Source organism: Cyclopterus lumpus, chromosome 14, assembly GCF_009769545.1.
Source record: "Cyclopterus lumpus isolate fCycLum1 chromosome 14, fCycLum1.pri, whole genome shotgun sequence".
Classification (NCBI taxonomy): Eukaryota; Metazoa; Chordata; class Actinopteri; order Perciformes; family Cyclopteridae; genus Cyclopterus; species Cyclopterus lumpus.
Window position 1 is genome coordinate 9,886,736 of NC_046979.1, and position 26,877 is coordinate 9,913,612.

At 39.1% G+C, this 26,877-nt stretch overlaps 1 protein-coding gene across 1 annotated transcript in view; it reads right to left on the bottom strand.

Moving 5' to 3' along the window:
• ryr1a (ryanodine receptor 1a (skeletal)) overlaps positions 1 to 26,877 on the bottom strand; it is a 44,442-nt gene that overhangs the window by 4,062 nt on the left and 13,503 nt on the right. Inside the window, exons 33-93 of the mRNA XM_034550468.1 lie at positions 26,769 to 26,855; positions 26,430 to 26,656; positions 25,888 to 26,326; positions 25,615 to 25,813; positions 25,415 to 25,530; positions 25,262 to 25,354; positions 24,965 to 25,165; positions 24,745 to 24,856; positions 24,490 to 24,633; positions 24,011 to 24,284; positions 23,809 to 23,923; positions 23,522 to 23,654; positions 23,333 to 23,427; positions 23,115 to 23,250; positions 22,820 to 23,006; positions 22,584 to 22,695; positions 22,356 to 22,476; positions 22,050 to 22,219; positions 21,712 to 21,932; positions 21,536 to 21,626; positions 21,314 to 21,454; positions 21,061 to 21,224; positions 20,887 to 20,965; positions 20,601 to 20,690; positions 20,372 to 20,512; positions 20,154 to 20,231; positions 19,999 to 20,074; positions 19,773 to 19,896; positions 19,257 to 19,372; positions 19,061 to 19,128; positions 18,849 to 18,970; positions 18,642 to 18,691; positions 18,420 to 18,480; positions 18,202 to 18,328; positions 17,973 to 18,084; positions 17,795 to 17,876; positions 17,566 to 17,696; positions 17,160 to 17,480; positions 16,824 to 17,064; positions 16,590 to 16,677; positions 16,403 to 16,495; positions 12,995 to 13,165; positions 12,558 to 12,617; positions 12,311 to 12,445; positions 11,703 to 11,815; positions 11,488 to 11,584; positions 11,293 to 11,402; positions 11,154 to 11,205; positions 10,973 to 11,047; positions 8,120 to 8,219; positions 7,945 to 8,024; positions 7,778 to 7,854; positions 7,567 to 7,644; positions 7,185 to 7,195; positions 6,567 to 6,647; positions 6,374 to 6,462; positions 5,999 to 6,127; positions 5,822 to 5,926; positions 1,927 to 2,008; positions 520 to 1,838; positions 260 to 330 (exon numbers count right to left, since the gene is read on the bottom strand). Coding sequence (XP_034406359.1) covers positions 260 to 330; positions 520 to 1,838; positions 1,927 to 2,008; positions 5,822 to 5,926; positions 5,999 to 6,127; positions 6,374 to 6,462; positions 6,567 to 6,647; positions 7,185 to 7,195; positions 7,567 to 7,644; positions 7,778 to 7,854; positions 7,945 to 8,024; positions 8,120 to 8,219; positions 10,973 to 11,047; positions 11,154 to 11,205; positions 11,293 to 11,402; positions 11,488 to 11,584; positions 11,703 to 11,815; positions 12,311 to 12,445; positions 12,558 to 12,617; positions 12,995 to 13,165; positions 16,403 to 16,495; positions 16,590 to 16,677; positions 16,824 to 17,064; positions 17,160 to 17,480; positions 17,566 to 17,696; positions 17,795 to 17,876; positions 17,973 to 18,084; positions 18,202 to 18,328; positions 18,420 to 18,480; positions 18,642 to 18,691; positions 18,849 to 18,970; positions 19,061 to 19,128; positions 19,257 to 19,372; positions 19,773 to 19,896; positions 19,999 to 20,074; positions 20,154 to 20,231; positions 20,372 to 20,512; positions 20,601 to 20,690; positions 20,887 to 20,965; positions 21,061 to 21,224; positions 21,314 to 21,454; positions 21,536 to 21,626; positions 21,712 to 21,932; positions 22,050 to 22,219; positions 22,356 to 22,476; positions 22,584 to 22,695; positions 22,820 to 23,006; positions 23,115 to 23,250; positions 23,333 to 23,427; positions 23,522 to 23,654; positions 23,809 to 23,923; positions 24,011 to 24,284; positions 24,490 to 24,633; positions 24,745 to 24,856; positions 24,965 to 25,165; positions 25,262 to 25,354; positions 25,415 to 25,530; positions 25,615 to 25,813; positions 25,888 to 26,326; positions 26,430 to 26,656; positions 26,769 to 26,855 — 8,813 coding nt within the window. The remainder of the gene's footprint in view (positions 1 to 259; positions 331 to 519; positions 1,839 to 1,926; positions 2,009 to 5,821; positions 5,927 to 5,998; positions 6,128 to 6,373; positions 6,463 to 6,566; positions 6,648 to 7,184; positions 7,196 to 7,566; positions 7,645 to 7,777; positions 7,855 to 7,944; positions 8,025 to 8,119; positions 8,220 to 10,972; positions 11,048 to 11,153; positions 11,206 to 11,292; positions 11,403 to 11,487; positions 11,585 to 11,702; positions 11,816 to 12,310; positions 12,446 to 12,557; positions 12,618 to 12,994; positions 13,166 to 16,402; positions 16,496 to 16,589; positions 16,678 to 16,823; positions 17,065 to 17,159; positions 17,481 to 17,565; positions 17,697 to 17,794; positions 17,877 to 17,972; positions 18,085 to 18,201; positions 18,329 to 18,419; positions 18,481 to 18,641; positions 18,692 to 18,848; positions 18,971 to 19,060; positions 19,129 to 19,256; positions 19,373 to 19,772; positions 19,897 to 19,998; positions 20,075 to 20,153; positions 20,232 to 20,371; positions 20,513 to 20,600; positions 20,691 to 20,886; positions 20,966 to 21,060; positions 21,225 to 21,313; positions 21,455 to 21,535; positions 21,627 to 21,711; positions 21,933 to 22,049; positions 22,220 to 22,355; positions 22,477 to 22,583; positions 22,696 to 22,819; positions 23,007 to 23,114; positions 23,251 to 23,332; positions 23,428 to 23,521; positions 23,655 to 23,808; positions 23,924 to 24,010; positions 24,285 to 24,489; positions 24,634 to 24,744; positions 24,857 to 24,964; positions 25,166 to 25,261; positions 25,355 to 25,414; positions 25,531 to 25,614; positions 25,814 to 25,887; positions 26,327 to 26,429; positions 26,657 to 26,768; positions 26,856 to 26,877) is intronic.

The following is a 26,877-nucleotide window of genomic DNA, read 5'->3' on the forward strand; positions in this document are numbered from 1 at the left end:
AGAGGTCCATTTATATCTGGTATAAGTAATACTACATGAGTATTGTCTATTATACACAATAGTCATGTTGATGGCGCAGCAATTTTGTGAGTCAGCAGAAGAAATTGCTGCGTGAAAAACACATATCAAAAATGTATTTGAGTACATTTTAATCTACTGTATATAGCCTTTACTAAAAGGTCTCGCCTGTTATCTAGATCCATGACAGAGGATATGTTGAAAGCAAACCAATGACAAGAAAGCAACTCAAGAGTCTTACTCAGCCTTTTCAGGTTCTGGGGGAGGTTCCTCTACTACAGGAACAGATTCAGGCACTTTCTCTTCTGGTGGCTGTAACAAAACACAAGTAATTCACAATACTTCCCTTTTTATTTATTAGTCTTGTTCCTTTCACAAATAAACAGACTTGATCTTTCCCGGTGTTCATTTTAGGGAGGGGTCTAACCCCTAAGAAACTGGATCGGTAGCCATGGAGACATTTACTAATATTTATATATGTTAAAGGCGCATACAACTCACCACTTTTCTCCTGGTTATGGGGGTTCCTTCAGGTGTTGGAGGTTCAACAGGGGATTCGACACCCATGTCTCCAAGTCCACCTGGAGTATCCATACCTGGTATCCTTCCACCCTCTTTGTCCTGGGTATCCTCCTCTTCCTCCTCTCCACTCCCAGTCTCCCCAGTATCCGTTACACCTCCAGTGTCTTGTTCTTCCCCTGTCCTTGGCTCCCCCGGTCCATCTCCATGCACATCATCCTGTGTGGGATCCGGCATGCTTGCAAGAATCTCAGTGACGGTGATATTTTTAGCTCCCTCCACTAAGCCACCTCCAAACAGTGTTTGCCAGATGATCATAAAGAAGCCTTTGCACACATTGTAAATTAAGTGGAGTATACTCATCAGGATTGTCCAGAAAAATGTGGACAAAGCCACCACAATCTCCTTGAGGGTCATCTTTCTCACTCTGCGATATTGTCTGCGAAGGTTACGGAAGGTAAAAATGCTAAAGAAGCATAGCACGCTGTTTATGAAATCTACAAAGGCAGAGCTTGATTCGGGCTGCCCTTCCTCTCCGTTATTGTCTTCATCGCCTCCTCCACTTGCTCCCTCTCCTGATCCTCCCTCACTCACAACTTCCTCTCCCTCATCATCTTCCTCCCCCTTTCCCTCTTCTTCCTGCTCTGAAATTTGTGAGGCTATATTCATCTCAAAGATGGTGTCCTCACAGAAGTTCACAAACATTTCCATCTTCTCCGATTCACCACCGTTGACAACATCAAAGATGAACTGTCGTTTGGACTCTCTGACCTGTGGCATCTCCCACTGTTTGCGGTTTACTTCAGTGATTTCAAAGTAGATGCGCTCAATCTTTCTGCTTGCGCCCATTATCTCAATACGGCCCAAGAAGGGGCGGAAGTAGTTCAGCACATTGTCTGCTTGTTCTATGAAGTTCTTTAACCTGATGTCATGCGGGACGTGCTCAGACAGGTTGGTGAGCAGCACTGCGATGTTGAATCCGATGTCTTTGGCAGGTTCCTGAAAGCGATCGGCGAACTCCTCGTAGTGGATCATGTCATTCTCATCTGCTTCTGAGCAGGACAACAGAAACTGGATCTCAGACGGGGAGTACTGTTTCTGACTGTCCATGGCCTTCTGGAAGTCCTTCTTGGAGATCAGCCCTCGGGGATCTGTGACGTAATCGCGGAAAGCATCCGAAGCCACAATGTCTTTCAGTTTGAGGAACATGTCAAAGAACTTGAGGATCATCTCCACGTTGCTGGAAGACTCGACCAGCATGTCTACCATCTGGCGTGCAATTGTACCATTTACCACGTTTCCTGAATAACACAATTAAAAGTAAAATTAAAACAGAAATTTGAAAATAACAAAAGAGGGAAAGATGAAAACTGATAAAAACTCTTTTACCCTCTAACAGTGAGAGCAACATAACAACCATGTCTTTCTGAAGGTCAAGAAGCTCCTTCAGCAGACCAATCTGGCTGGAGTCCTGTTACCATGAAAAGATGCACACGATATTACAGTAACGGCAACTGATCTTTTATCATTTCAAAACATTAGGGGTTTGCATAGATTTATAGAGATGCAATAGTCATTGGTGAAGTCAAGTGTCAACAGTTATTACACAAAAGGATTTTAACATAGAGTAACACAGTAACAAAGATGGGGCTGCAAAAATAAGTTAAATAATCAAACCTTCATGCTGAGAGAATTTGTGAAAATGGTAAAGAAAGCTAACATCTGGTTTCAACGTCATCATTATATATTCATTTATATAAATTAATTCTATATTATTCTATGAAATACAAACAAAAGTTAAATGTTAATTATTTCTGTGTGTTGTGACCAAATGTTCATGAGCGCAAGCATTAGATTTTACAGCTGAAGCTTTTGTAACACAGAAGAAACATATTTGCATGTATCAACCCATCGATAAAGGTTACATCCCAGAAACTGTTGTTTACAGTACAGGTTTTCACTGTAAACAAACACTCGACTACTTGATAATCCATTACTCAATTCAATATTTTTTCATCCAGAGAAGCAAGAACTCTGGATGTAAAGAACAGAATACTTTGTGATGCCGCTTGGCCGATCTTATTCTCTTCAGATGGTTTGGACATTCATAGCCTCATCCTTAAGATGCCATGGCTATGCTATGAACCATAACAGAATTCGGTTGAATATCCATTAGTTGCTTGTTCAAATCAATATATTATATACTATACTATATAAATATACTACACAAATATATACTAATGTTATGTTAATGCTTAAATAGTGTTATAATCAAAGCCAGCAGAATCCACAAAGCAACACAACACAAATAAAAAGCATATTCCTTCAGGTTAATTATTAGTGAATGACAATTGCAACAGAATCTTAACTAGTGTTACAAAAAGTGGATGTCACATTAAAATGTATATTCCAACACCAAATAATCTCATATTAAAGTGTGTACTCCAGCAGTGGAGGTTAAAAGTAAATCCTTCTCTCAGAAAGTTTTGTAGTCACCTGCTTTTTTGTTGTAAATTAAGTGATCTAGCTAAAAATGTTTGTTAGTCACAAAAGTGCTGTTTTTTAAATTCCTGGTATTGTGCATAATCCCAGTAATTGCTTAACAAAGAAAAACGCTTCGTAGTAAGGAGAATATTGCCTTGTCTAGAAATTGATGTTCAGTATACTATTAACTGTTGTGTATGGACAGTATGGATAAGCTTAGAAAAAGACGCACTGATCTAATAATAATGTACTTTGCAATCTTGTGATCATACTTTCATTCAAGTATTCTCTAAGGATGTGCTTGTGTTTGGTTTATTGAATATCTATTTCTTTATGAAGTCTTGATATAACAATTACACGGGAATTTTGCAGTAATTTTGTGCGTTTTGGGATTTACATCAAGTAAGTGTAACTGCAGATGGGGAATGTTTAGGTCTCTGAAATACATTATTTTCATACTAATGTGTGATTTATTAAACACCATTGTAGGTTTACCTGCTTTAAAAAAAAATGCTTTAATAGCCATCAAAAATAAATGTTAACATCAGGATGAATTCTGACTCAAATGTTAATAAGTAATTGGTGGTAATATGGAATAAATTTTCAGTTTCAGCGTGATAAACACTTTCCAAAATGCATTTAAAAATACCATAAATGTGTAATAATGATCTGTTTAGTATATAAAAGTCTATAATTACATTTGAGAATAAGTTTTCCGTTAATGCATTAAGTTTTTACTTAAGGGAACAGTGTGTAAGATTTAGGGGGATTTATTGGCAAACCAAAAATGGACTCTCGTGAGGACCTTTCACATCTTTACGTTACCTGAAGGTCACCGTGAGTTTTGTACACACTTAAAAAAGAGAGCGGTGGGCGGAGGGATACTCAGTTGGTTTCAATGTTTTTATAGATTGCTCACAAATATTAGTATTTTTTGAAGTGTGTATTTAAACAAATTATTTTAAAAAGCTGTGTGCTTAAGCTTTTTGTCGTTCACAACTGGATAGGTTTCTTTTTCATGTGACACACTAAATGCTTTGTTTTAATTTCCATTATATACAAACTCCTGATGACATTTCAAATGAAGTATTCTTATTTTTTTTCTTTAAAAGCAGGTGGGTATAAAACAGCCTGATAAGGGAAACCAACATTGAATAAATTACAAACTAGTAAACACAATATCACATCAATAGATAAATAAAATGGATACATACTTTACCCTGCATTGACCATGTGGAAGACAGTTTAAATGGTAGATAAATTATTCAGTACAATTAATCACATTACATTTTCAAACGCTCTTGTGTATGTGTTGCAGCACGTAACAGTATGACAAATATATTTTCTTTTGTTTAACAGTAAAACAATGTTCGGGCTAGTACATATCTACACACTATAATAATACACTATAATACAATAATAACTTCACATCTTTTACATACTGTACTATGATTAGTTTACTTTTTGGAATTAAACATTTCAAATATCCTCTATTCACTGGTTTACCCTAGTATTTAAAATAAGATGACCATAAGACAGAAAATCAGGTCAAGACGGACTGCACAGGGGAAAGTAATTTTGTGTTAGTCATCATGTGTCTGCTGAGCTGGGAACTTATGGTCGAAGTATGGCTCGGCTCTTAACTGGAATGTACGATTAAAGTGTTATACATGCAAAACATTGTGCTAATAGTAAAGATGTGCTATTAGACTCATTCATCCACAGAGGATGACTGCACTGTATAGAGTGGAAAAGCCATGTGATTTCCCTCAAAGCATTTTCACCTTTTATTTGTAGCAAAAAAGGTGCATCATTTACGCTAAAATGTGATTCCACACTTTCGGTGATGTTTGTTTGTAAAATAGCCACATTTCCTTTCAGTGCATTATATATTGCATCATAAGGAATACATTTCATTATTTTTTTATATTATACACAAAAACGTAACGGTATAGAACTGTTTGGGAAAAGTTTGATAGGCCTTTTTTTTTATCAAGCAGACATTTTGACTTGTCATTGACGAAAAAGCACAGGTGTCACAAATAACGTTCACAATGTACTATTCAAGTGTCCCAGTAAGCCATGACAGTATGACAGTGAGCCCGCATGCAGCACACCAGGACCTTGAAACCAAAGCAGCTAAATAGAATTCAGCCATCATTCATCTGATCATTTACACCTGTGATTTTCCTGCTGTTGACATGTAAAACTGTCTTTTGTAAAAAAAAGGTGTCCATTCGGAATTAATATGAATGTGAAGAACCACTTTAAAACCAGCTCATACTGGAAATACAAATAAATGGTTGAAATACTTCTAGAATCAAGAAATCCACAGTGACTTTGTTCTCTAAATGTAACATTCAGGCTTATTCTAAGAAGTGTAAACTGGCAACCTACGTTTACAAGCATGTTTACAATAAATAAGGCTTGTGACAACATGGTATGGTTTATACTGGTATATGTTTATGTCCACAGAAATACGTTCTTAAAGGCATAGCAGTGATGGGATGATTTAGTGAACTTCCACTAACATCATGTGTGCTACATTTCCCCTCACGTTAGTCAATTTATGAAAAAAAACAGAAATTGACTGCAAAAAACATTTGGCTCTAAAGAGCATTATGCTTTCATGGTTACCATCAATTTCTGCCTCGGTCATAACATCTGTTATGATTTTAAAGTTCTATGACAGATATATTCTGTCAATATTGATCATATAATACAGCTAGGGCCACGCATGAAGTTGCAGAAAGGCAACACTTTCTTTTGGAAAGTGTAATGAATTGAATGGCATGTGTACCTGTGCCAGCTTCATCATCATGTGGGCAAAGACGTGAAGGAACCCGACAATTGCATCCCACAGCCTGCTATGGGTCAGGGACTGTTGGTTGCCAGTGCATGGACCCTGAAGAGAGAAACGGTGTGTTACACACAAAATAAACAACCATCAAGTGTAAATTCCTGACTTTGATTGTACCTGAATATATTCAGTTAGGCTGTTGAAAATCTGTTTTGCCACCGTCATAGCTTTTGAGAAATTCTTTTTGCCTGGTTCATCAATGATGTCCTTGCCAGAGTAATACCAGTAGAAATCACTGATAGACTCCTTGAATGGAAAAACAAGAGATAAATTGAGTATTTCTCTTTAATATAATTACTTTTAAACAAAAATGGTTTATCTGGATAAAAGGTTTATCCCCTTTTTAATTGATTTAAAATGCTAAATACAAAGCGAACATATGAGTATTCAGTAGCACGTTCCATTACACATGTAGTTTTAGTTACTCTTATTAACTCTTAATCTTTAATCTTTATTAACTGCACCATCTTCAGGCTAAATTAAAAGTTGCACCTGGAGTCTGAGGAGGTAATCTACGGTGCAGATGATGATGTTGATGGTAGTTGTGCTGCCTGTCTGTGTCCGCAAGTAGTTCTGGAAATCTGCAGCAAAGTAGAGATCATTTTGAAAAGTAGTAATGTTCGACAATGTTTACTTCAATGAAATTCATAACTTAACTTTACCCTCATTTTAAAGTCATTCTCACCATTATTGTGACCTTCACAAAGCAGCTGCAGGAAACGGAAGAGGTCACAGGTGAATTCATCATCTGACATCACTTTCTCGTCTAAAAAAAATGAAATGAACAAAAAAGTTAAATTACATCCTAAAATCAGGTTGAGATCAGATAACATACGATGATAATATATATTATAGATTACTAAAACAGGTTTACTGAGTGTAATCAATGTGAGGAAATTAAATACAATGAATTACTCAACTTACCATCATCTCAAAATAGATTTTAGTAACAGACACTGTAATAACCACCACACATTTTTTATAATAAATTAAAGAATGAGTCACACTATAATGTAAATAATGTAATAATATTAATAGAAGAATGCCTGTGGTCTGGCAATGGTCTCACATACAATCAAATGGCACACATCACACAAGTGTTAATATTTAAATATTTAAAAACGTATCACTCAATCAAATACAAATTTGTAGAGTAAGAGTAAGATTAATTAATCGATGCCCAGACTGTTTATTTATTAATTAATTTTGTATCTGGATTGGTTCATTTATTTTCTATTTTAATAATTTAATTGACAGTAACTTTCAGTTTTTTTTATTTGGACTTTAATGTAAAATCTGATACTGAGTTGTCTGCTCTATATTTAGCCCTCCAGAAGGTATATGATGTTGCTTAAAAATATAAAATCTTAAATAAAGGGTTGTACTATGATGCTAAATGTAGTCCACGTAGGCTTTTTGTTCACAGCAGCTGTCATTTCTTGTGCTGCTGGCTTAAGAGTTGTGGTACAATGAATTATAGTATCATTTTGGTTTGTCTCTGCAAATCCTTTCTCTAGACGTTTCAGATCGACTTTGTTGTTGTGGTCGACAGCATATGAATTTGACTTTAAATGTGTGCCATCTTCACTTCATGATTGTGTACTTTAATGTGACATGAGATGAGTAAAGTAAGTGTACTTAACAATGTAATCTGTGCCTTCTATAAATGAAAAGAGTATGGAGACTTACTGCTGCCCTCCTCTGAAACCATGCCCAGCCCCTCTGCCTTGTTCTGCCTCTCAAAGGCATTTAGATCCAGGACACTGTAGAGATTATAAAACCCATTATTAGACACTCCCCACTCTACAAATAAAAATAATTACCGTAAAATTTAAATGGTGCTAATGTTAAAATGAATAAAAAGTGGAGAATTGTGTTGATCAATTGAAAACTGACCTGCATGTCTGCATCAGTGCCTGGACACTCAAAAAGAAGCCCACATCCTTCTTATCCCTCAGGTACTCCAGCATTTTCTGACAATGAAAAGAGGGGATTATCCTCTTAAGTGCTTTCTTAAAGGTAAATCAAAAGTTAACATGACAAAATGTTTTCAGAACACTTACCCGTTGAACCTCACTGTTTCCACCGTTAAGGATGGAGATACCCAGCTTGAGGGTTGTAGTCACCATCGGTCCAGTCTCACCTACATGAAAAAAGACAAATTCATAAGCTTGGCAAAAGAAAACTGAATCACTGTGCAGGCACAACGTGTGGACCGAAGACGAGGAGCAAGGCTACCTTTGCAGGCACTGATCATTTGCAGGACCATCTCTGCAGCGCCACGATTATGAAGTCTGGACTGCTGGTACAAGAGCCTTTGTTTCTCTGTTTCTTTTTCCTGTGGTGGACACAAACATTATGAGCATTTGCTGCTGTCAAATTTCACTGAGAGAATTTAAATAGATAGAGTGGACTCTTTCAAGTCAGATATTTGATTAAATATTCAGCAGCAAGCAGGATTGGGTTGCACCAGCAATTCAGAAATCCATTACAAACTTTAATTGTGAAGTCCTTCCTACATTAATAGAAACCGCTTGTTTCAAACTAGGGATTTACTAAATGGGTTGCACAATTCAAACTTAATAAATACCTTAGCTAATAAAGACTTAAGTAAGGGTAGTATTCCAAGAGTGTCCATGGAGAGCTGTATCTAATGGCGTCCAATCTAATGTATTGAACCCGGCAACATTGTTTGATAAATCCAAATCTAATTTATGTACGTCAAGCGTACAATTGGTGGGAAAAGCACTGGAACTAAGACTTGTTTTGTTCCTTTTTCAGAAAACGTTCTGTTACTCCACTTAATCATTTATGTAAGAACTATGTAATGTTTGAACTCACTGTTGCAACCGGCTCCCGGCGTTCAAATGTAAAAAGTTGTCCATTGTATCTTTTCATATTCTCAATTTCAATATGCATTCGCTCTCCTTTCACTCAAGTCCCTAACTTTTCAATATATTACAGTCCAATCCACTTACCATTTTTTCCTCACGTGGTCCATATCTGTAGCATTACGCGTCGATACTTAAAATAATCTTTAAAGTTCAATTGGGAAGTTTTGTGAATAACAAAATCGGTGTCATGCTCTTTCCTTTTGTTATATCACTGAACAGTTAATTTTATTTTCTCTTCTAAATTGATGTATTGTAACATTTACATTATGGGTTGTTACTGTACATTGAAAGCTGACTTTGCACACATTCTTCCACGCAACTTTATTAGTCATGGAGTTGTTACTCTACTTGTTCACGTTTGCTGTCTGGAGCAAGCGTTAGACTACAGGAAACAGCCCCATCAGCTTAGCAATTTAGCCATATAGTTTACCAAAGTGTCTTTATTACAGCAGCCCTGCAAACTAGACACATATTAGAGCTGCAATCCTTCTGTATCGGAGATATTTCTTTGGCATTTGATTGCAGCGTACCTTTGCTTTAAGAAATGGTTTGAAAAATGTATATAAAAATAACAAGGATTAAAAAAACATTACTCTGGCTCTAATTGGCCTTTAATCTCCATTTGTGCGAATGCACAATTCCTTATTTATAGATTGGTGCCAACTGGGAATGAAATGCCATTTTCGAAAGAATGGCAATCAAATAAATATCTCTGAATTCAGAGGACAAATTGACATTCCTCTGTTCAGCCACATCACAAATCAACGTGTAACATCCCACATTCTGATCCTAACCCCACCCCCCCGCCCCTCCCTTCCCACTTCCAACCCCCCTCCCACCCACCCACGTATGCCTGTTCATGTTGTACCCACTATGTGTCGTGCAGTTGGACATTCAAACTGCACTCCCTGACTCACAAATTTAACCTTATTATGAACTATGCACTTGATGATGTATGTGACTTTTAAAACTATGAGTATGTATTTGAAAATATAGCTTTTAATGTTGCATGTTCTACACTGGCTTTCACTGTAGTCTGTCAGTATGCTATGTGAGTGGGGGAAGGGAACATTGATGAGTCGCATTCAGTTAATGAAGACTGCAGTTATGAATGTAAGAGGGATTACATGGAGCAATGGGAAAGAGAGAGAGAGAAAGAAAAATGGGACAGCTATATAAACTGGGAGGAATGACATCACTCGTCAATGAGTTTGTGTTAAATCACATTCACAATCATTTTAATTTGAATGGCCTTTAATAACACATGTAATATCATCTCCAGCCTTTCTTTTAGAATGTCTAACTCCCCAGTTTTTGCATTTATACATATTTGTATAGTTTAAAGCAACAACAAGTGTTGAAAAAGCACAACTTGTTCATGGTCAGGCCAACAACAGTTGAGCTCCAGTTGCTTTTAACAGGGAAGTCAGCACTGGATGTGTTAATGAGTACAGTGTCTGAGACTCCTAAACTTTTAAAGGAAATGTGGCAGCTGATCTTAGTACAAAGAGCCCTGACTGTTCACTCCAATTCTATGAGCTGTGAAAATAGAGGAATGGGTAGTTATGGTGTGATAGGAAAATCTTTGAGTAACATTTTTTTTCTTACACATTGTTTGATTTTCATAACTTTACCACAAGAGGTGTACATTGTCTATCAAGCTGAGTTCAAATTGTTGAAGTGAATTTGAATTAGTGGGATGATTATTATTTTGGTTATCTTTATTAATATTGTTGATGTTAAGTTACATTAATTTAATCTAATGAGACCCAATCCAGATGTGAGGCACACAGAAGTGTAAAGAGGACTAATAGTCCCTTTGAAACAGTAAATGGTACATTAAAATAATTGCATTGCTACAACAACCCTGAAATTAGAGAACAATGACATTATGTTCCAAATTGTAGCCGGATTTGTAAAGATTAGGGCACATATAGTATAAAAAAACATCTGGATTGGAGCTTAGAGTTTCTAAATCAAGCCACTCACAATGAACGAAGCAACATACCAACAGAAGTGACAGAGCACACACAGAACAGACAGAGGGAATGAGACCACAAAAAAGAGAGAGAGAGAGAGATGCGCTTGTGAAGTAATGTTCTGACAATGACGTCACTCAGTGCATTGAGAGCTACCGCTCCACTGTGTTCCTGGTCCCCAGCCCCTGGCCGCCCATTACCAGTTCTGACTGTCGCACCTCAAAGGACATCTCATCCTCAGCATTTTCCACCATTTCATCTCCCCCTTCTTCTTCCTCACAAATATGGCAACTCTAAATAAAGTAAAAGTGAAAAAGAAAAATATATAAGTACAAAATACGAGTTTCAAAGTACATCAGCACAAACGTGGCACGGTCCAAACCCTTTGTGATGACTCACCTTTGCCATAATTTCTGCATATGCCATATAAAGATGATCTGTATCAAGTTTACTGAAATTGAGACAGGAGAAGACAATTGGTAAACGAGGAATAATGCCACACATTGCCACACATTACAGCAATGGGGACCTATCTAACCTCTTTTCTGTTAGAGCAGTACGACTGAAATGCAGAATAAGCTGGTGGAGGGGATCTGGTTTTGTTTCTCTTTCCTCCTCTTCATCTCCTTCCTCTTGCTCCATGGCTTTCTGGGGTGTACAAGAAGAGGAGAGTGAGTAGCGAAGTAGAAAAAATAAATGAAACAATATGAAACCGATGTGAGATGACACTCACGGATAAGTCATCTATCATCCTGTCTTCAAACGAGTAACCCTCAGAGTGAAGCCAATTGCGTTTGTATCCCTCAAGGAACATGTTTGAAGCTCTATGCCTACAATGCAAAAGAAAGTTAAAAAAAGACTTGTATTTGCACTTGAATAGACCTGGAATATGTATCTTAACACCCGATACTGTACATGTCAGTTCTGACCTTGATGTCCCTTCCTCACCTTGGAATGTTGTAGAGTGGCGTCATCCTAAAGCAAGCGACCACAGCCCTGCGCCTCTGCTTGGACAACAGTTTGTGCCACACCATCTTCTTGGATTTAAATGGGTGCTCCGTCTGTACAAGAGAAGGTATACGTTAACGAATTACATCAATTCATTTCTATGGTAACTTTTTATGTACAGCAGGAAAGGCCTTCGGTCGTAGTTGTCAAATCCCATAAAGAAAATGTATATTCTGAGTACCAGAGTACAAAACCATAAACAGTAAACCAACAGTATGCTTGAAGTTGTTCAGCTCTTATTTTTTGTTTTCATTTGATGTTTGTAAAAAAGTGGATTGATTCATATAATAATAATTATTGAGGTTTCCAAGAAAAAGAGTTAAGACTTATTGCAGTATTGTTACATCCTTTTGTTTTTCTTTAACATCTCTGATACATATTGTGCTTCTACCAATATTGAGCAATTTATTGATCATTTCCATAGTAGAATGTTCATATTGAATTTAAATAATACATACACAACTAGTCAAGCTGTCATTCTCATACTCATATGTACTGGAGAGGCAGTACGCGTCTACTAGTTAGTACAGGTCCATTTGGCAACTCACAACTTCAAGGTGGTAGAGGACAGCAGAAACCTCCTGCACTCTCTTGACAACTTTCATTGGAGCGTCAGCATCTTCGGCTTTCCCTGCCATCTCCTTATACAGGGCCATCTGCCAGCGCATGGATGGGTTGTCCACCTTCCCACAACACAGGGATACAGAGCTTTCTGATATGCATTGGGACTGATTATTATCCGATTCCTTGGAAGTAAATGCATCCCTATTGGACTAAACATCCAGGAGTTTATACCTTGCCCTGAAGATGAAGGTTGTTCTGCAGGAACTCTCTTACTTCTTCATCAGTGTCTCTCTGTAAAGCAAAAGGTTTGATCAACCGTTGTCCCCCTAAAACGGTTTGGGAGGTAAAACTATTATGGAATGGTTATTTCACTAAAGTAATTTGCGTTATACAAATCAGAAAACAGTTGTTTTGGAGAATCAAGTTAGGTAACACTTTATATAAAGCTCATGTCTATAATGCATTATAAACATTTTTAAAAGTTGTTATAAAATGCTTATAGCACTGTAAGATTATTGTTATAAAGAATTATGAATACATTTCAATGAATATAATTCTAATTATAGTGATATAAGCAGATTATAAGGTATTATGAGTATATAATGCATTATCAACATGGGGGTCATAGAAATGGTCTCTAGTTCATCCAAAGTCAGACAAAATACTACCAAAGAGTATCTGATCTTGGCCAAGTTGATAAGCTCCTGATCAGCAGGAGAGCACATGTTGAGGCCTATGGGGAGCAGCTTTTTCAAGGCAGCCACAATAAGTGAAGTCTGCACAGAGTAACGATCTCCACGTCTTTTCTTCTTGGTACGTTCAGTATCTGAGCCTCCACCCTGAGAAAAGGGACAATAACCAGAAAGCATTCACAGCATCTCATAAAATGCCAGAGGTATGACACGACAGTTACCACTGCTCTGTATCGAACACATTACAGCCTTGATTCAATGTCTGGCAGTCGCTTTCATAGATATAAGCCCTCATTAGTGATTAACTATTGCTTTTCTATAATTCTAGGAATGACTGCAACGAAGCAAAAATGCAATTTATTCTATGTATTTCATACATCACACAAAGTAAAAATACAATGAATAAAGATTCATGACAAACCTTGGTGATCATTTTGATACAAAACATTGAACGTCATCCTACCTTTTAGTAATGATTGAGCAAGCTGTTCAATATGCAATAATGCAAACGGTAGATGTCTCCATGTAAAAATACCCAGCTATATTCACTGGGGATTCCTATTAAACATGTTACTGTCAACAATGTCTAAAGAAGAAGTAAGGGAGTACATTTCAATGTCTATTTTCTGTAATTCCCCAAATTATAAAAATCCTTGTTTCTCTGAGCTCAGACTGGTAAGTAGAGGGTAAAGTGAAAATGTGTGGGCAAAGTGGGGATATAGCTGGCTTGGGAAAGGGAAGCTGAAAGGAATTAAATCAGTGATATTGCATTTACAAAACATGCAACAGAAAACAGATTTCATTCGAGTGACAACTCATTCAGCATTCCATGAACAGGATAAATAGCTAAACAAGCACATAGGGGGTTTCTTGTTAATTGTGAATTACATGTTGGAACAACAGCAGCCCTTGGTGAAAGATTAAAATATTAGATGAAGTTACAGAATTAAACTCTTGAAATTAGAGTTAGACCTATTAGTAGCAGGATGTTAAAATCACACACCTACTGTAAAACAAATTGCCTATGGGACAATTTGCCTGTGTCGTCTCCTGAACGGCTGTTCTGTTCTGTTTCTGTGAGAGTTCAGTCCTTCTGTAATCTGCTCTTTCTGGAGTCCTCCAAAATGTGCAAATGTATGTGAGAGCATAAAATATATGAATGCATTTTGTAATATGAACGTTTAGTCTATTAAATGCATGCTCTATGGATCGGTCACAGGGTATTTATATTAGAGCCAGAGATGTTTGGACCACAGAGTAACAGCCACCACACAGAAAAGTGTAGAGCTCAATGTAACTGGACATATTGAAAGGGGTCCATTGAGTAAATCTAACTTGGGGAATGTCGACTGTATCGATGAATGATATTGATATTACTCATTACCACTCAGATAATACACATAGTGCTGCTAGAAAGTACTAGAAGTACATAATATGATCCACTGAACTTACCAAAATCTCAAGTCACTCATTAATGTGTTATGTATGTAAATCCTTATCTTGCATTTTGAAAATAATGACTAGATAGATCTGTTCATTAATTAAAATTCATACAAATACATTAAGTCTGAGATGAAAAGCGAACTGAACAGGCCTGTTACAGGCTTCCTTTCAGCAGCTTTTTTTATTATAGGTGTTTGTTGGGATGTCATTGCCAGACATATATAATGATGTCAATCCCAGAGGCTGTACGGCCCCTATCAAAGTAAAATATCAGTTCCAGAGTTGTACTAACTCAATTCATCAGCCAGTGTGTTATGGGAGACTAGTTTAGAGGAAACAGGGTGCAAAGCCTTTTGGGGAATAATATAGATAATACAAGTGAATTAATGTATGGTTAGGTCCATGGTCATTTTGAGCTCATTTTAAAGAGGGAACCCAACAAATGTTGCAAGAAATCTGCTTCAGTGACGTTAAGCATCAAGTCATGTGTTAGTGTGGATACTAGGGGGTGTAAAGGAAAGTAAACCATGATGTGCCATGGCATTTCCAGGGAGGAGAGAAGAAAGAGCACAGAGAAGACTAACATCATCCCCTAGTGGCAACAAGCTGCATTACAGAAGCTACAGGTCAACCATCCTTCAATAAAAAGAAACAAAAGACATACTAGAAGACTCCACCTCAACTATGATCAAAAAAGAGCAAACTCAGTGACAGGATGATGGCACTGCGCTCCCACTGCCTCTTTGGGCTTGGTGTAAAGCCCAGTGCCATGAGCCCAACTCTACAGCTGAGTACTTTCATCAAGCGCCTCCAGACTCCCCCCTCACACACTGGCAGGACTGGGGAAGCCCCGCAGATGGGGTCTGCCTTTTTGTCCAGTGATCCTTTATGAGAATAATGTATGTTTCTTCCTAGTGCATATTTATTACAGTATATCCTTATATATAATGTTGCACTAGTTAAAGCCTTTGTAGACATAAATTAGTAGTTTTGGGTAACAAGTGCAGAGGTTCGTACACTGGGGCATAGCAATACTAGTGACAGTGTAAGTGGATCCAAACTCCATCTGTTGCTCCTTTGAAGAGACTTCTGCCTAGGATTTTCATATCCTATTAATATATATAACTATATATTTAGAGCAAAGACAAATTCTCAACTGAGTTTTGTTTCACTCGTAATAGACTGCAAAGTATTCATGACTAAGCAGCTGCAGCTGCGTGTACAGAGAAAAGCATTTGGCCGTGGCACTAAATTAGTTGTCTCGGTGACATGTCTCTCTGAATGGAATGTGCAACTGTGTGAGCATGAGTAAGTGAGTGTACTCGTGTGTTTTTTATGTGTTAGAGTGTGTGTGGATCAGATGTGCCAGTGTGCTGGAGAGGTTGATGAAAAGCTCCCCCAAAGTGAGGTGCCATGCGGTCAGCACAGCGGTCGTGCAGGAACAAAGTCTAACCTCTGACTCCCCGCCCTGGAAACCCAGAAGAAGAGGACAAGGGACAGCCAAAGAGAGAATATTGTTAACACAACTGCTATCGTTCTAAAAAGTTCTGCGGATTAATATCAAACCTCCAAAATTTAAAAAAGGCGTTACTATATTTGATGTAACCCAATAAACAAGGACATTAAAAATAGAACATATACAAAATCAGAAACTACTAGACACCTAGGCACTGAAACTCTGCACCTGGTAAAGATAGTGCCTTTCTGTTTTAGATTTATTGGATTTAAGTCTGTGATACAATGGTTTGAATTTCCTATAGCCAAACTAAGGGTAGTAATAGTTTAATAAATGACGATTTATACCTGGCTGAAAATAGTTGGTAAAGTAACAAAATCTTGAAAAAACGAGGGCACAAAAGAAACACATACAGTTGTTACACAATATGCCTGATTTGAGATCTGACCTCACTGCATCACTGCTTCCGCCTTTAATTAACTCACCTTGCTCATTTTGCTTTTGCTGTCAGCGGTGAGGAATGACATGTTATTGATCTCATTCATCACAACAAAGTTCTGTTCCTCTCGTTTGAAGTTCTACAACAGAGAGAGGAATTGGAAACATACAGTACAGTACAGGATGAGAGCTGCAACAAATGGCGACATACAACGGTCAAATGAAAATACTCACATGAGATTTGGACCAGAAAATGAAGACCTCTCCCACTATTCTGAAGAGCTCTTCTGCATCTGGGTCTGGGCATGTCAGCCACCTCGCCCTGTAGCAGAACAAATCACTTTGAGGCTCCCTAAAACGTGGCTCGTTAACAATAAATTAAAATAAAGGTGCAATATGTTTAAATTCTGTTAGCAAGACTCACACGTGGAAATGTATAACATGTTGGTGTTTGTAATTTTATTGTACCTGTTGTTGTCCACGTAGCGAATAAGTAGAGGGTAGAGGGCATACAAGTCTCTGCAGAGGACAGCAAACTCATCACGTATAGTGCCGTCTTCCTCATCGCCCTCTGATTTCCCCTCCATCCGCAAATGGTCCTCTTCAGCCACCACCTTTGAAGTGCGTTTCTTCAGCTTCTCCATTGTAGGGATGAAGTGGGACTTGAGCATTTCTGGCTTTGCCCTGCTGACGATGGGCTGTGAAAACACTACGAGAGAAAACAAAAGGTGTTGCCCCATTTGTACAAAAACTTACTCAGGTGTACAATGTGACACAATAATAAGAGTTTAAAATGGTGCTCACCAGCCAACCTCTTCATCCAGGAGGCTTCATCAATACCCAAGTTGTTGACAACAATTTTCATGATGCTGCCCAGCAGCTGATTAAGATGTTCGGATGTGACATCAGTGCAGATCTGGCCCTCCATCTCAGGGAAGTTCTCAAGTCCTCTCTCCCACCAGCGAGGCAGGTAGTTGCACAGCATGGGCAGGGTGATTTCAATCACATGAGGCATCTCAGTATAACGAGCCCCTGACTCTGCCAAGTCCCCAATCTCCTTTAGTAGAGCATCCAGCTCTGGAATGTCTGGACATAATTCCTGGACCTCATTGGGAAGGCCCAAGACTTTCACAAGAGAGGTGGTTAAATCGATTAAATTCGGAAACAAGACTTTGTCAGACAGAAAACAAATCTGAGGAAAAGCACTCACTTGCTCTTTCTCTGGGTGTCTTTGTGGTGTAGACAGAGAAAGCATTGAATTCATTTTGATGGGGCTCTAAGTAGGCCACTGGCATAGCTGCTGCAAGGTGAGCCAGACATTCTCCGAGAGCTGGTCTCTGCCTGTAAATGGACGACACATTTACAGACAACTTCTAATTAATTTACAGGCAACTTCTAATTAATTCGAAACATTTTAATGTATGCAGATATGGAGTTACCTCTCAACATGTGGATTCTTCACTGTCCCAAGGGAGTAGATGCTACACATGATGCGATAGCATGACATCTGTAGATCATCCACTGGGTGCAAGAAAGAGAGACGGATATGGTGTCAGAATACATTAATAAATATACACCATGTAAAATCAGAAATAGTACTAGTGTAAAAGCACTTACGCATGACATCATCTCCAAACTGGTGCTGAGCAATGTGATCAAACAGGGAGGTAAGCACTGGGAGCAGCGCAATGGTTGTGTAGTTAATATTCTGGGAGACGCCTTTCACTTGCTTTAAAAGACAGAAGCAGCATATGATCATGGACTAAGGAAATTTAGGGTCCGATGTGTAACAGTCAAGGATAGCAATATGTGCAAGGCCATTTCAAACTTTGTGTACTTATATTACCTGATTGCCTTTGGATACTTTGCCCAGTTTGAGGTTCTCTACCATCTTCTCTATATCATCAGCAGCACTCTCAAAGAATGACCGCAGCCCTGCTTTCACAATCTCAGGCCCTGACTTCATTACTGTCCTAATGAAGTAAATGAGAAAGATTATAGTGAAAAACAAAACAGATTTCACCTTAATAGCCAATGTATCTTGTGTGTAAAAAAGTACCAAACCTTGCATCCAATGACCGTGCCAGAATGTGAAGACAGTTAACAATTGCTGACGCGTCCGTTCCTGAACAAACAAATACAGTTCTCCTGATATGAGGTCTTTCATACAAGTCAGAGCCCTCACTAGGAAAATACATTACAGCCAATACAATACAGCCCCATATGAGAAACACATAAAAGAGTGAGATTATTCAGAAAGATTGATGTAAGAAACTGACTTCTTACCAAAGAGAGAAACTCTTTGCCTCACCAGAGCAGACATTTTACAGAAGATACTATGACGAGAAGGAAAGGAAAGGGAAGGAAAGGAAAATGCAAGAAAAAGGAGACATTGATAAAAGGGGGAAGTATTATGTGAAAAGAATACATTATACGACATATGTGGGTAGTGATTATGTAAAAGAGAGCTATTATTTTTAAAAGAAAGATCACCTTGCAATCATCTCCTTCTCTTTGTTGGAAGAATGCCCACCACTACCCAGAACTTTTGCAGGTGTCGACAAGAAGTAGAGGCAGTGGTTTTTGAAGTATTGGTTGATTAGAGGCATCAAGATCTAAGAGAGAGTTTTCACCCACAGTACAGAGATGAGGACAAATGTAGCCTTAACAATTGTGATCACTTGAGCTTTACACAATAGTCTCACCTTGGCAAAGAACTTGATTTCCTGCTCATGAGGAGACTTTTCCACTCTTCCACTGCTTACCACAGCCTCTGTGAAACACAATGCAAATATGATATTATTACAATTACACAGGAAACAAACAACTACGTTGAGTTACACCACTACATTTCTATCAGATGTTACAATATATATGTTCTTGATCCTTGCTCCACAGTACCAAGATGAGCGATGAACTCCTGGGCAATTTCCATCCATTTCAACAGCTTCTGCAGGAAACCATAAGCAAATCTCTTCTCGATGGATGAGATGTCAGACTCCATATCTTTCAGGCCCCTAAAGTGAAACAGAACTTAATGCTTTGTACTTGAATTAAGTAAAAATCAGTTCAATACTGGTTCCCGTATAGTCAAATAATGTCTGATCATAAAGAGAAGCAAAATAAAAATAGTTTTCCTTTGTTATTTTGTAAGATTTTTGAAAAGTGTAGTATACAAACAATACATTTTTTAATGTTCAAACACTGGTATGACAGCTAAATGCATTGTTCTGCGTTTCATTATCTTCTTTTTGATTGCTTTCAACCTTTTGTGCTCTAATCTCTGTTTGTGTCGTTTGAATGGGAAGGTGATCTGAGGATACTATCTTCTAGGGCCACACAATTGACATTTAAAACAGAAAACATGTTAATATTTTATAACAGTAGATTAAATGGAGATCTCTTCTGCATTGTTACCTTGTGACCGCATATCCATTAAGCTGCAGGAACTTAAGCAGTTCATAAGCCTTCTCTCTGTCTCGTGCCTTTTCTTTTGCTGTCAGAGTATCGTAGGGCACCAGCAGAGGATGTGTTCCACCTCCTACACAAACGCAACCAGTCAAAACTCTTGGAAATGGCAAACGCCAAATCTTTCATTCTCCAAATGTCTAGGTTCCCTCCTCCAAACCAATATATATTTTACCTTTGGACTGCAACTCCAACTTTTTCTTTCGCCCCCAGGTGTTGTGGTAATTTTCTGCCAGTTGCTCTGCCATAGACTGTGAACAGATATAACAGATATAAACTATGAATATTGATTAGATGCTAAAATACAGCCCAAAAGGTTCAAACATTTACCTGCAGGTCTCTTGAAAGAGCCATATGTGAGATATCAATGGGCTGGGGACTGTAGCCACTGCTTGGGTCATAGGTTGCCTAGAAGAGAAATAGTTATTGTTATATATTGTACAATAAATAACAGTGCCGTGATATATATATATATATATATATATATATATATATATATATATATATATATATATATAGCATTATAGTGCATTATAACTGCTTCATACCTGTGCAGTTTGTGAGATTTTTCGTGATACTGCCTTCTTCTTCTCTGACTCCTCTTCCTCTCTAGCTTTATCGAGGGTCCATTCCCATGCAAGCATGGCTTTGACTGACTCTTTGATTGGCCAACGGTAGATCTCTTTGTCCTGTCGGGAAATTATTTGTGATCAAATGCAGGCACAGTCAAAGTAAAAGTACAGGAAGATTTAATGCACAGCGTGAACGAGAACCTACCTTCTCTGAGAAGGTTTTGTATGGTCTGAGCATGGGATGACTTTTTGCATTTTCATCCAGCACCTCACCATATGACCAGTTATTCTGGATCTGGAACATACATACAAAAACAATATCTGTTGCAGCTGTCATTTATTCCTACAAATATCATGGCTTCCTTCTTAATTCAAGCACATAATGTATTGCTCTTCCGATCAAACTAACGTAGTATGCTGCTCCTGACTTGGCAGATGAATAGTATTTGTATATTGTGAATGATTACAGAAAGTGAAAACAAAAGTTATACCTTTTCAAAGGCCCATCTATCATGTGTATATTCAGCATATTTGTTGATAAAGGGATCCAGTCTCTCTGGGATGATAGTGCTATGGTTGGAGGAAGAATCAGTGCATTTAGCTTTAAGTATTTTACAGAGAGATACTTTATATCTTAACAGTAACAATGACACAAATCCTCTCACTTTGTGGTCTCTACCGGTTTAGGATCAAAGTTCCCCTCTGCATCTACTGATGCCTTTTTCTCTGTTTTTGAGGAGTAGCTGGCATCCACATAGTCGGGAGGAATGGCTCCAGCAATGGCGCAGATGCATGGCATTGAAATTTTGAAAATTTCAGCATCAAATTTCTGGAAAACAAATTAACAAGATATTACAATATATCCATACACCATTGAATATACTGAAAGTGAAAAATCAATTACTGCAGAAGCTCCACCTTTTGTGCTAGCGATTCAAAGATCCCCCAAAACAGTTTGCGGGTCAGATGCAGCTCCTCTTCTGATGAGATTCCAAAGTTGCCCCAACCATTAGGGAGGCAATAATATTTCCAACAACGCTCATAGTGATTGGTCAAGAGCTGCAAGATGCAAACAAATTAGAAATTAAAAACAATACCAAACGGGCATGTAGTTTTATAATGTTAAAAGGATCCTCATACCTTTAGAGGCATTTTGGCGTACTCATTGAGAATGGGTACATCAAACACCAGCCGTCTTAGCAGGTGTTGAAGCATGGATGGACGTAGATGTCTGAAAAAAATAAACAAAGACAAGTTCAACTATGAACCTGACTATATTAAATTGCAAGAAATGTTTGCCATGAGGTTAAACTCACTTGCACAAAGCCATGAGGCACTCTTCAATGATGTCTCTTTGGGCCTTTGTGAAGGCTCGTCCACGAGACAGCCGGTAGATTGTGTGCAACATAGAGTCAATCATTATAGCTCGGTGGTCACTGCCAGCAAAGAGTGGGGCACACTTGGTGATGAGTGGCAGCACAGCAGAACACAGGTAGCGGTTCAACGCAAGGGCCATCTCTGTAGTGCTGAAAGCAACCTGTTGGACAGAGATTCTGGCAGTGAATTGAGTTCAACAGTATGGTTGTAATCCTGCTCAGCACTTCTCCCCAAGGATTATAAACGACTGTATGTTTGTAAATAGTTTGAGGCTCACCGTGTCCAGAGAGGCAGCAGCCCTCATGTCAGGGAGAAAGCCCACCTCCAGCACATGGAGCAGGAAATCCTGGTTGTCAATACCATACACTCTGTCCAGGAACAGAACCATGGGAGCCTTGTGATCTGGCCCAAAACTAGCTGACATCTTTGGTTCTACGATGCTGTTGTCTAAGCATGACATAAAGAAAACATTTTGAAAAAATCATTAATAATCGTGTTCTGATGGCAGGGGACACTTTTAACAATCATCACTGATTAAAGACACATCTATCATCATAAATGCAATGTTTTCCCAAGTGTTTACCTTTTCCGAATGAAGGAATCTGAACAGAAAGGCTGATGACTCCCACAAGATCCTCAATGGGGACCAGAGATCTCAGGATGGCTCGGATTCTCAGAGCCTCACCCTTACCAGCCTGGATCAACTGTAGAAGCAAAACTTTGTTTTATTCTATAAAGACTAGACTTCCTATTCCTGTATCATTCTTTCTTTCTCAACCTATTTGAAAGGTCCAGCTACTAAACAGCTTACGTGCATCTCTGGAGCACAGCGTCCTAGCAAGTCAATAAGGGCAGAGTAGAAGGACATGATGGCATTTCCCAGGTGCACCTTGTTCTCCTCATGCTGCTCCTCTCCTCCAAACCTAACAGAAAAAAGACAATGTCTCTAAAGATCTTTTTACAGCAACACTGGAGGAGATAATGCACACTTTGGCTACTCATTAAATACCATCAGAAGACCTTCAAACCAAAGCTAAGAGCTCTTACATGGGAAAGCGTCTGTCTTTCTTAACACTAGGACCATCCCTTGCAGGGTCCTCTGATATTTTGATGGCCTCCTCTATTGCAGCCAACAGACCATTACCACCCTCTCCTCTCAGGGCTGGACCAAAGCACTCAGGCCTGCGAATGAGGAGACGCACCACCACATTGGCATTCTCTTCTACGCTCTCTCCTACGGAAAAGAGAAAAAAACAAGGTTATTGTTAATAAGGGAGAAAACAGAAACAATATGAGCATTATAACAAAATATTGCATTGTGTAGCAAAAATTAAAATCTGACCATTGACAAACACAGCAAAACGAAGAAAGTCAAGGTATTTCTCTCCGCCACAAGGATTCCAGCTAATGTCAGGATAGCCTTTAGACAGTAGCATTGGACAGCTCTGAAGTCCACATCCAGCTAAATACTTCACCACCTGGAAAGATAACGGTGTATTCAAGTGATGAAGAATTTTGCAAAATGCTTGTTTTGTACATAGCAGATTTATTGTATTTGACCATTTCTAGATCCTGCTCTTGGAGAGCCAACGCCAGCTCGTTATTGTCGATACAAGAGGCTGCAGCCACGTCCAAGGGAGTGGAGCCCCGCATTCCTAAAAAAACAGCACATAATGTTTAGCTTAATTACAGTTCACACATCAAGAATGAATCATCAAGAATACTGCTGGAACTCATAAAGACAATCACCAAGGCCGATGCCACTGTTCTGGAGAAGGTAGCTGAGGTGGTCAAACATAGAGCGCTGATTTTGGCGACTGATGCGACAGAAATAGCAGAGAAAACGGCAGCAGTTTGTCACCACTCGAGGGAATCTGATCTCCTGTTGGAGAATGTAAAGTTAAGAAGCATAACATTGGTCTTATACTGTATATTATATATACCTCTGTATATTGCCTAGTGGTAATATAAAAGTAAGGTCTATGAGTATATTGAGAATAGTTGCAATGCAGTTGAGTGGAACAAAAAACACATACCTTTGAGTCCCCGCCACCAAGCACATTGACCATGACCTCCATGACAGTTTCATGCATGCCCAAGGCTCGCATCAAGTTGGGGTGCTGATAGAAAACTTTGTTACTCATGATGTCCCTAAGAAATGCACAAATTAAGTTGATGTATAGTTCCTCACACATTTTAATGTAAGATATTCAAAATAAATTATAATATTATATTAACCCGATGCTTTGAATCATAAGCCTCTCCTCTTCTGGACCCATCTGGACAATAAGCAGTGAACGGATCTGGCCCAAGCACTCCAGCAAGTCCATGGTGTCGTGAATTGACACTGCGTTGATGATGTAGGCCTTAGGAAGGGCTCGCATGAGCTCACCTAGCCCATCGTACTGTCTGTGAAGAAGGCTGAACATCATACGCACCAGTTCAGGGTTCTGGATGAATGACTCCTGAGCCCAATGGATCATAGTATGGGAAATCAGCTCCTGCAATGTGCCTGATAAACAGAGTACCAAGAGTTAAGAAAACATACAAAAGATACAATGTACTGTATTAAAGTTACTGGAGAGTGTGGGGTAGAACAACTCAATTAGTATGTATGTTCTGAATGTATTTCTATTTTCTCAAGACAAATATCGATACAAAGCAAAGATCCAGTCCTGTTGCAGTTGCACGTGACATACAAAAGATGAGAGGCTCACTTGGCTTTTTATCTTCCTGTGGTTCAGGCTCCACCACGACCTTCTTCTCACGGATTCTTTTCACCTTTGCCAACAAACGGACAAGTCGTCCACGGAGAGAATTATCCACTTCTTCCTCTTGTTCTTCTTCCTCAATATGAACACCTAGGAGAGAGTTTTACATTAAATAGTTTAATTTCTATTGAAATCCGCCAACTGGAGTGTTCATTTTAAATCTGGATGTCAGTAGACTTGATACTGTTGATGAAGACTGACCACAGTGAGCCAGCAGAGCATTGTGAAAAGTCAGCAGAGCTTCGCGGACCTCATCAGGAACAGGGCACTCTTCATCCTCAGCACAGTTCTTAAAGTTCATGAGCATGTTGACCTACACAACAGAAAAAAAATTAAAATCTAACGTGTGTTTTCAGGATAGAGAGTTTTGATTGTTCTTAACTTAACAATGCTTAATACAATAAAACAATCATGGGTATACCTGCTCCTGTGGTGGGGAGCGGAATTCCCGGGTCTTGCGGGCAGTCTCAGCGGCACTCATGGTAAAGGCCAGCATAAGTTCATTGTAGCGCTGCCTCTGGTTGGACTGTATCTTGCCGACGAACTGGTCTGAAAAAGCAGTGATGCCCTCAACTCTGTGACGTAGCTCACAGTCACAGAAATACTGCAGTAGAGTACACATCTAAAGGACAAAAGTAAAGTGAATCATTGATACTATACTAGCAATATCACTGAAAAGCAGAGCTTTTTTTGTATATTCTAAAACGACAAGTCATACCTGCAATTTGACCGACTCTGGTAGCTTCATCTGGAAGAGTCCTTGCTCTAGTTGTTCTTCTTTATTCTCCTCTTTAATCTCTTTCTCTGTTTCCTCGGCTCCTTTCTCGCCATTTACTTGCTCAGTCTCATCCACTTTTTCTAAATGTGGCACAAGCGATTCTGTCTCCAATTCTTCCTCCATTTCTTCCTCATCCTCTTCACCCAAGCCATCATCCTCAAATTCATCTTCTTCTTCCCTGATGTCTTCCTGCTGCTGTTCCTTCACAGCTCCTTCTTTTGAAGGTGTTTTTTGTTCCTTCTCTTCTTTCAAATTGTCATTCTCCTCAGCAGGCTCCTCTGCTTTCTTGCCACTGAAGACTGTGGGCTCAAGCATCTTCAGGATGTGTGTAACATCTTCATCATCAAACACACCCATGATGAGGAGGGTACTGATAAGCTTCAGGATTGGAACAAAATGAAACTCAACACTACCTCCCACAGGATCTCTCATAGCTTGACCTCCATCTTGCACAGCCTCGGTCAGCATGTTCAGGGCTTTGGTCTTTAACACCTGGAAATACAAACAAACAATGATTATTAACTGACTCAAGAGGTCCTTAAAATGCCAAACCTGTTCAACTTCACCTGTAAGGGGATGACTGGACTCAGTGTGTAGATGTCCAGATCGGTTCCTATAAACCCAATGGAGGAGAAATGGAGTTTGGGACGCAGACATGTAGTAAGGCCAACCCCGGGTAAAGCATCAGATTTCTCAGAATTCAGAGTGATACTGCGTGTTTCGTCTGTCATTGGAACTATGAATTCCTTGTTGGTTCCCAGTCGGTTCCTCTTGGCAGACTCCAGGTGCATGCTGATGAGCAGGTCATAGAAGCCGCTCCTCATTGGTCCAGGTAGGTAGGTGTTCTCTATGGCGTAGAAGAGCTGGGACTCATCCACATGGCTGCACAGAGCGTGAGCCACACGGTTGTTGCCCAAAGCACACACTAAGCCATACAGCTTCAGAGTATGATAGTGGAACTTCAATAAGTCCATACGTTCTGATAGCTCCAGGATGTCAATACACCTGGAGGATAATAAATGGATTAATTTTCACAAAAAAAGAAAGTAATACATTTGTGTAACTCCTAACAATGCAATAGATAAATGCAGACCGATGCAGCTCTGACCTGTTCTCCTCTGGGATGTGGAGGGCCATCATGGTGAGTGGCTCCTGACACTGCACCACCCAGCCCAGTCTTTCACTAATACGAGCTGTCTCTGGAGCCAGGAAGTGGTTGGGCATGCGGCTCCAGATGACTGGAGTTAACATCTGGACATCCAGTCTAGGAGGGCATTGGGGAACAGGGTTCTTGCGTTCACTCCGGAACATGGCGGCTGAGATCGGCATAATGTTCTTCAAAGACAAATAAAGTAAGACAAATTATGTATTAAGGAGAACAGTTACATAAGAAACTTGGTAATTTGTAATTGAAGTCTCCACAAGTGGCGTATGTTTTGTGACTGACCCTCAGCTTGCCTAGTTCAAACTGAATCATATTCTGACTGGAAGGAAGGACAAAGACAGCTGGGAACAATTTTGTGTTGGGTTCCACCTGCAAGAAGGGAACATAACAT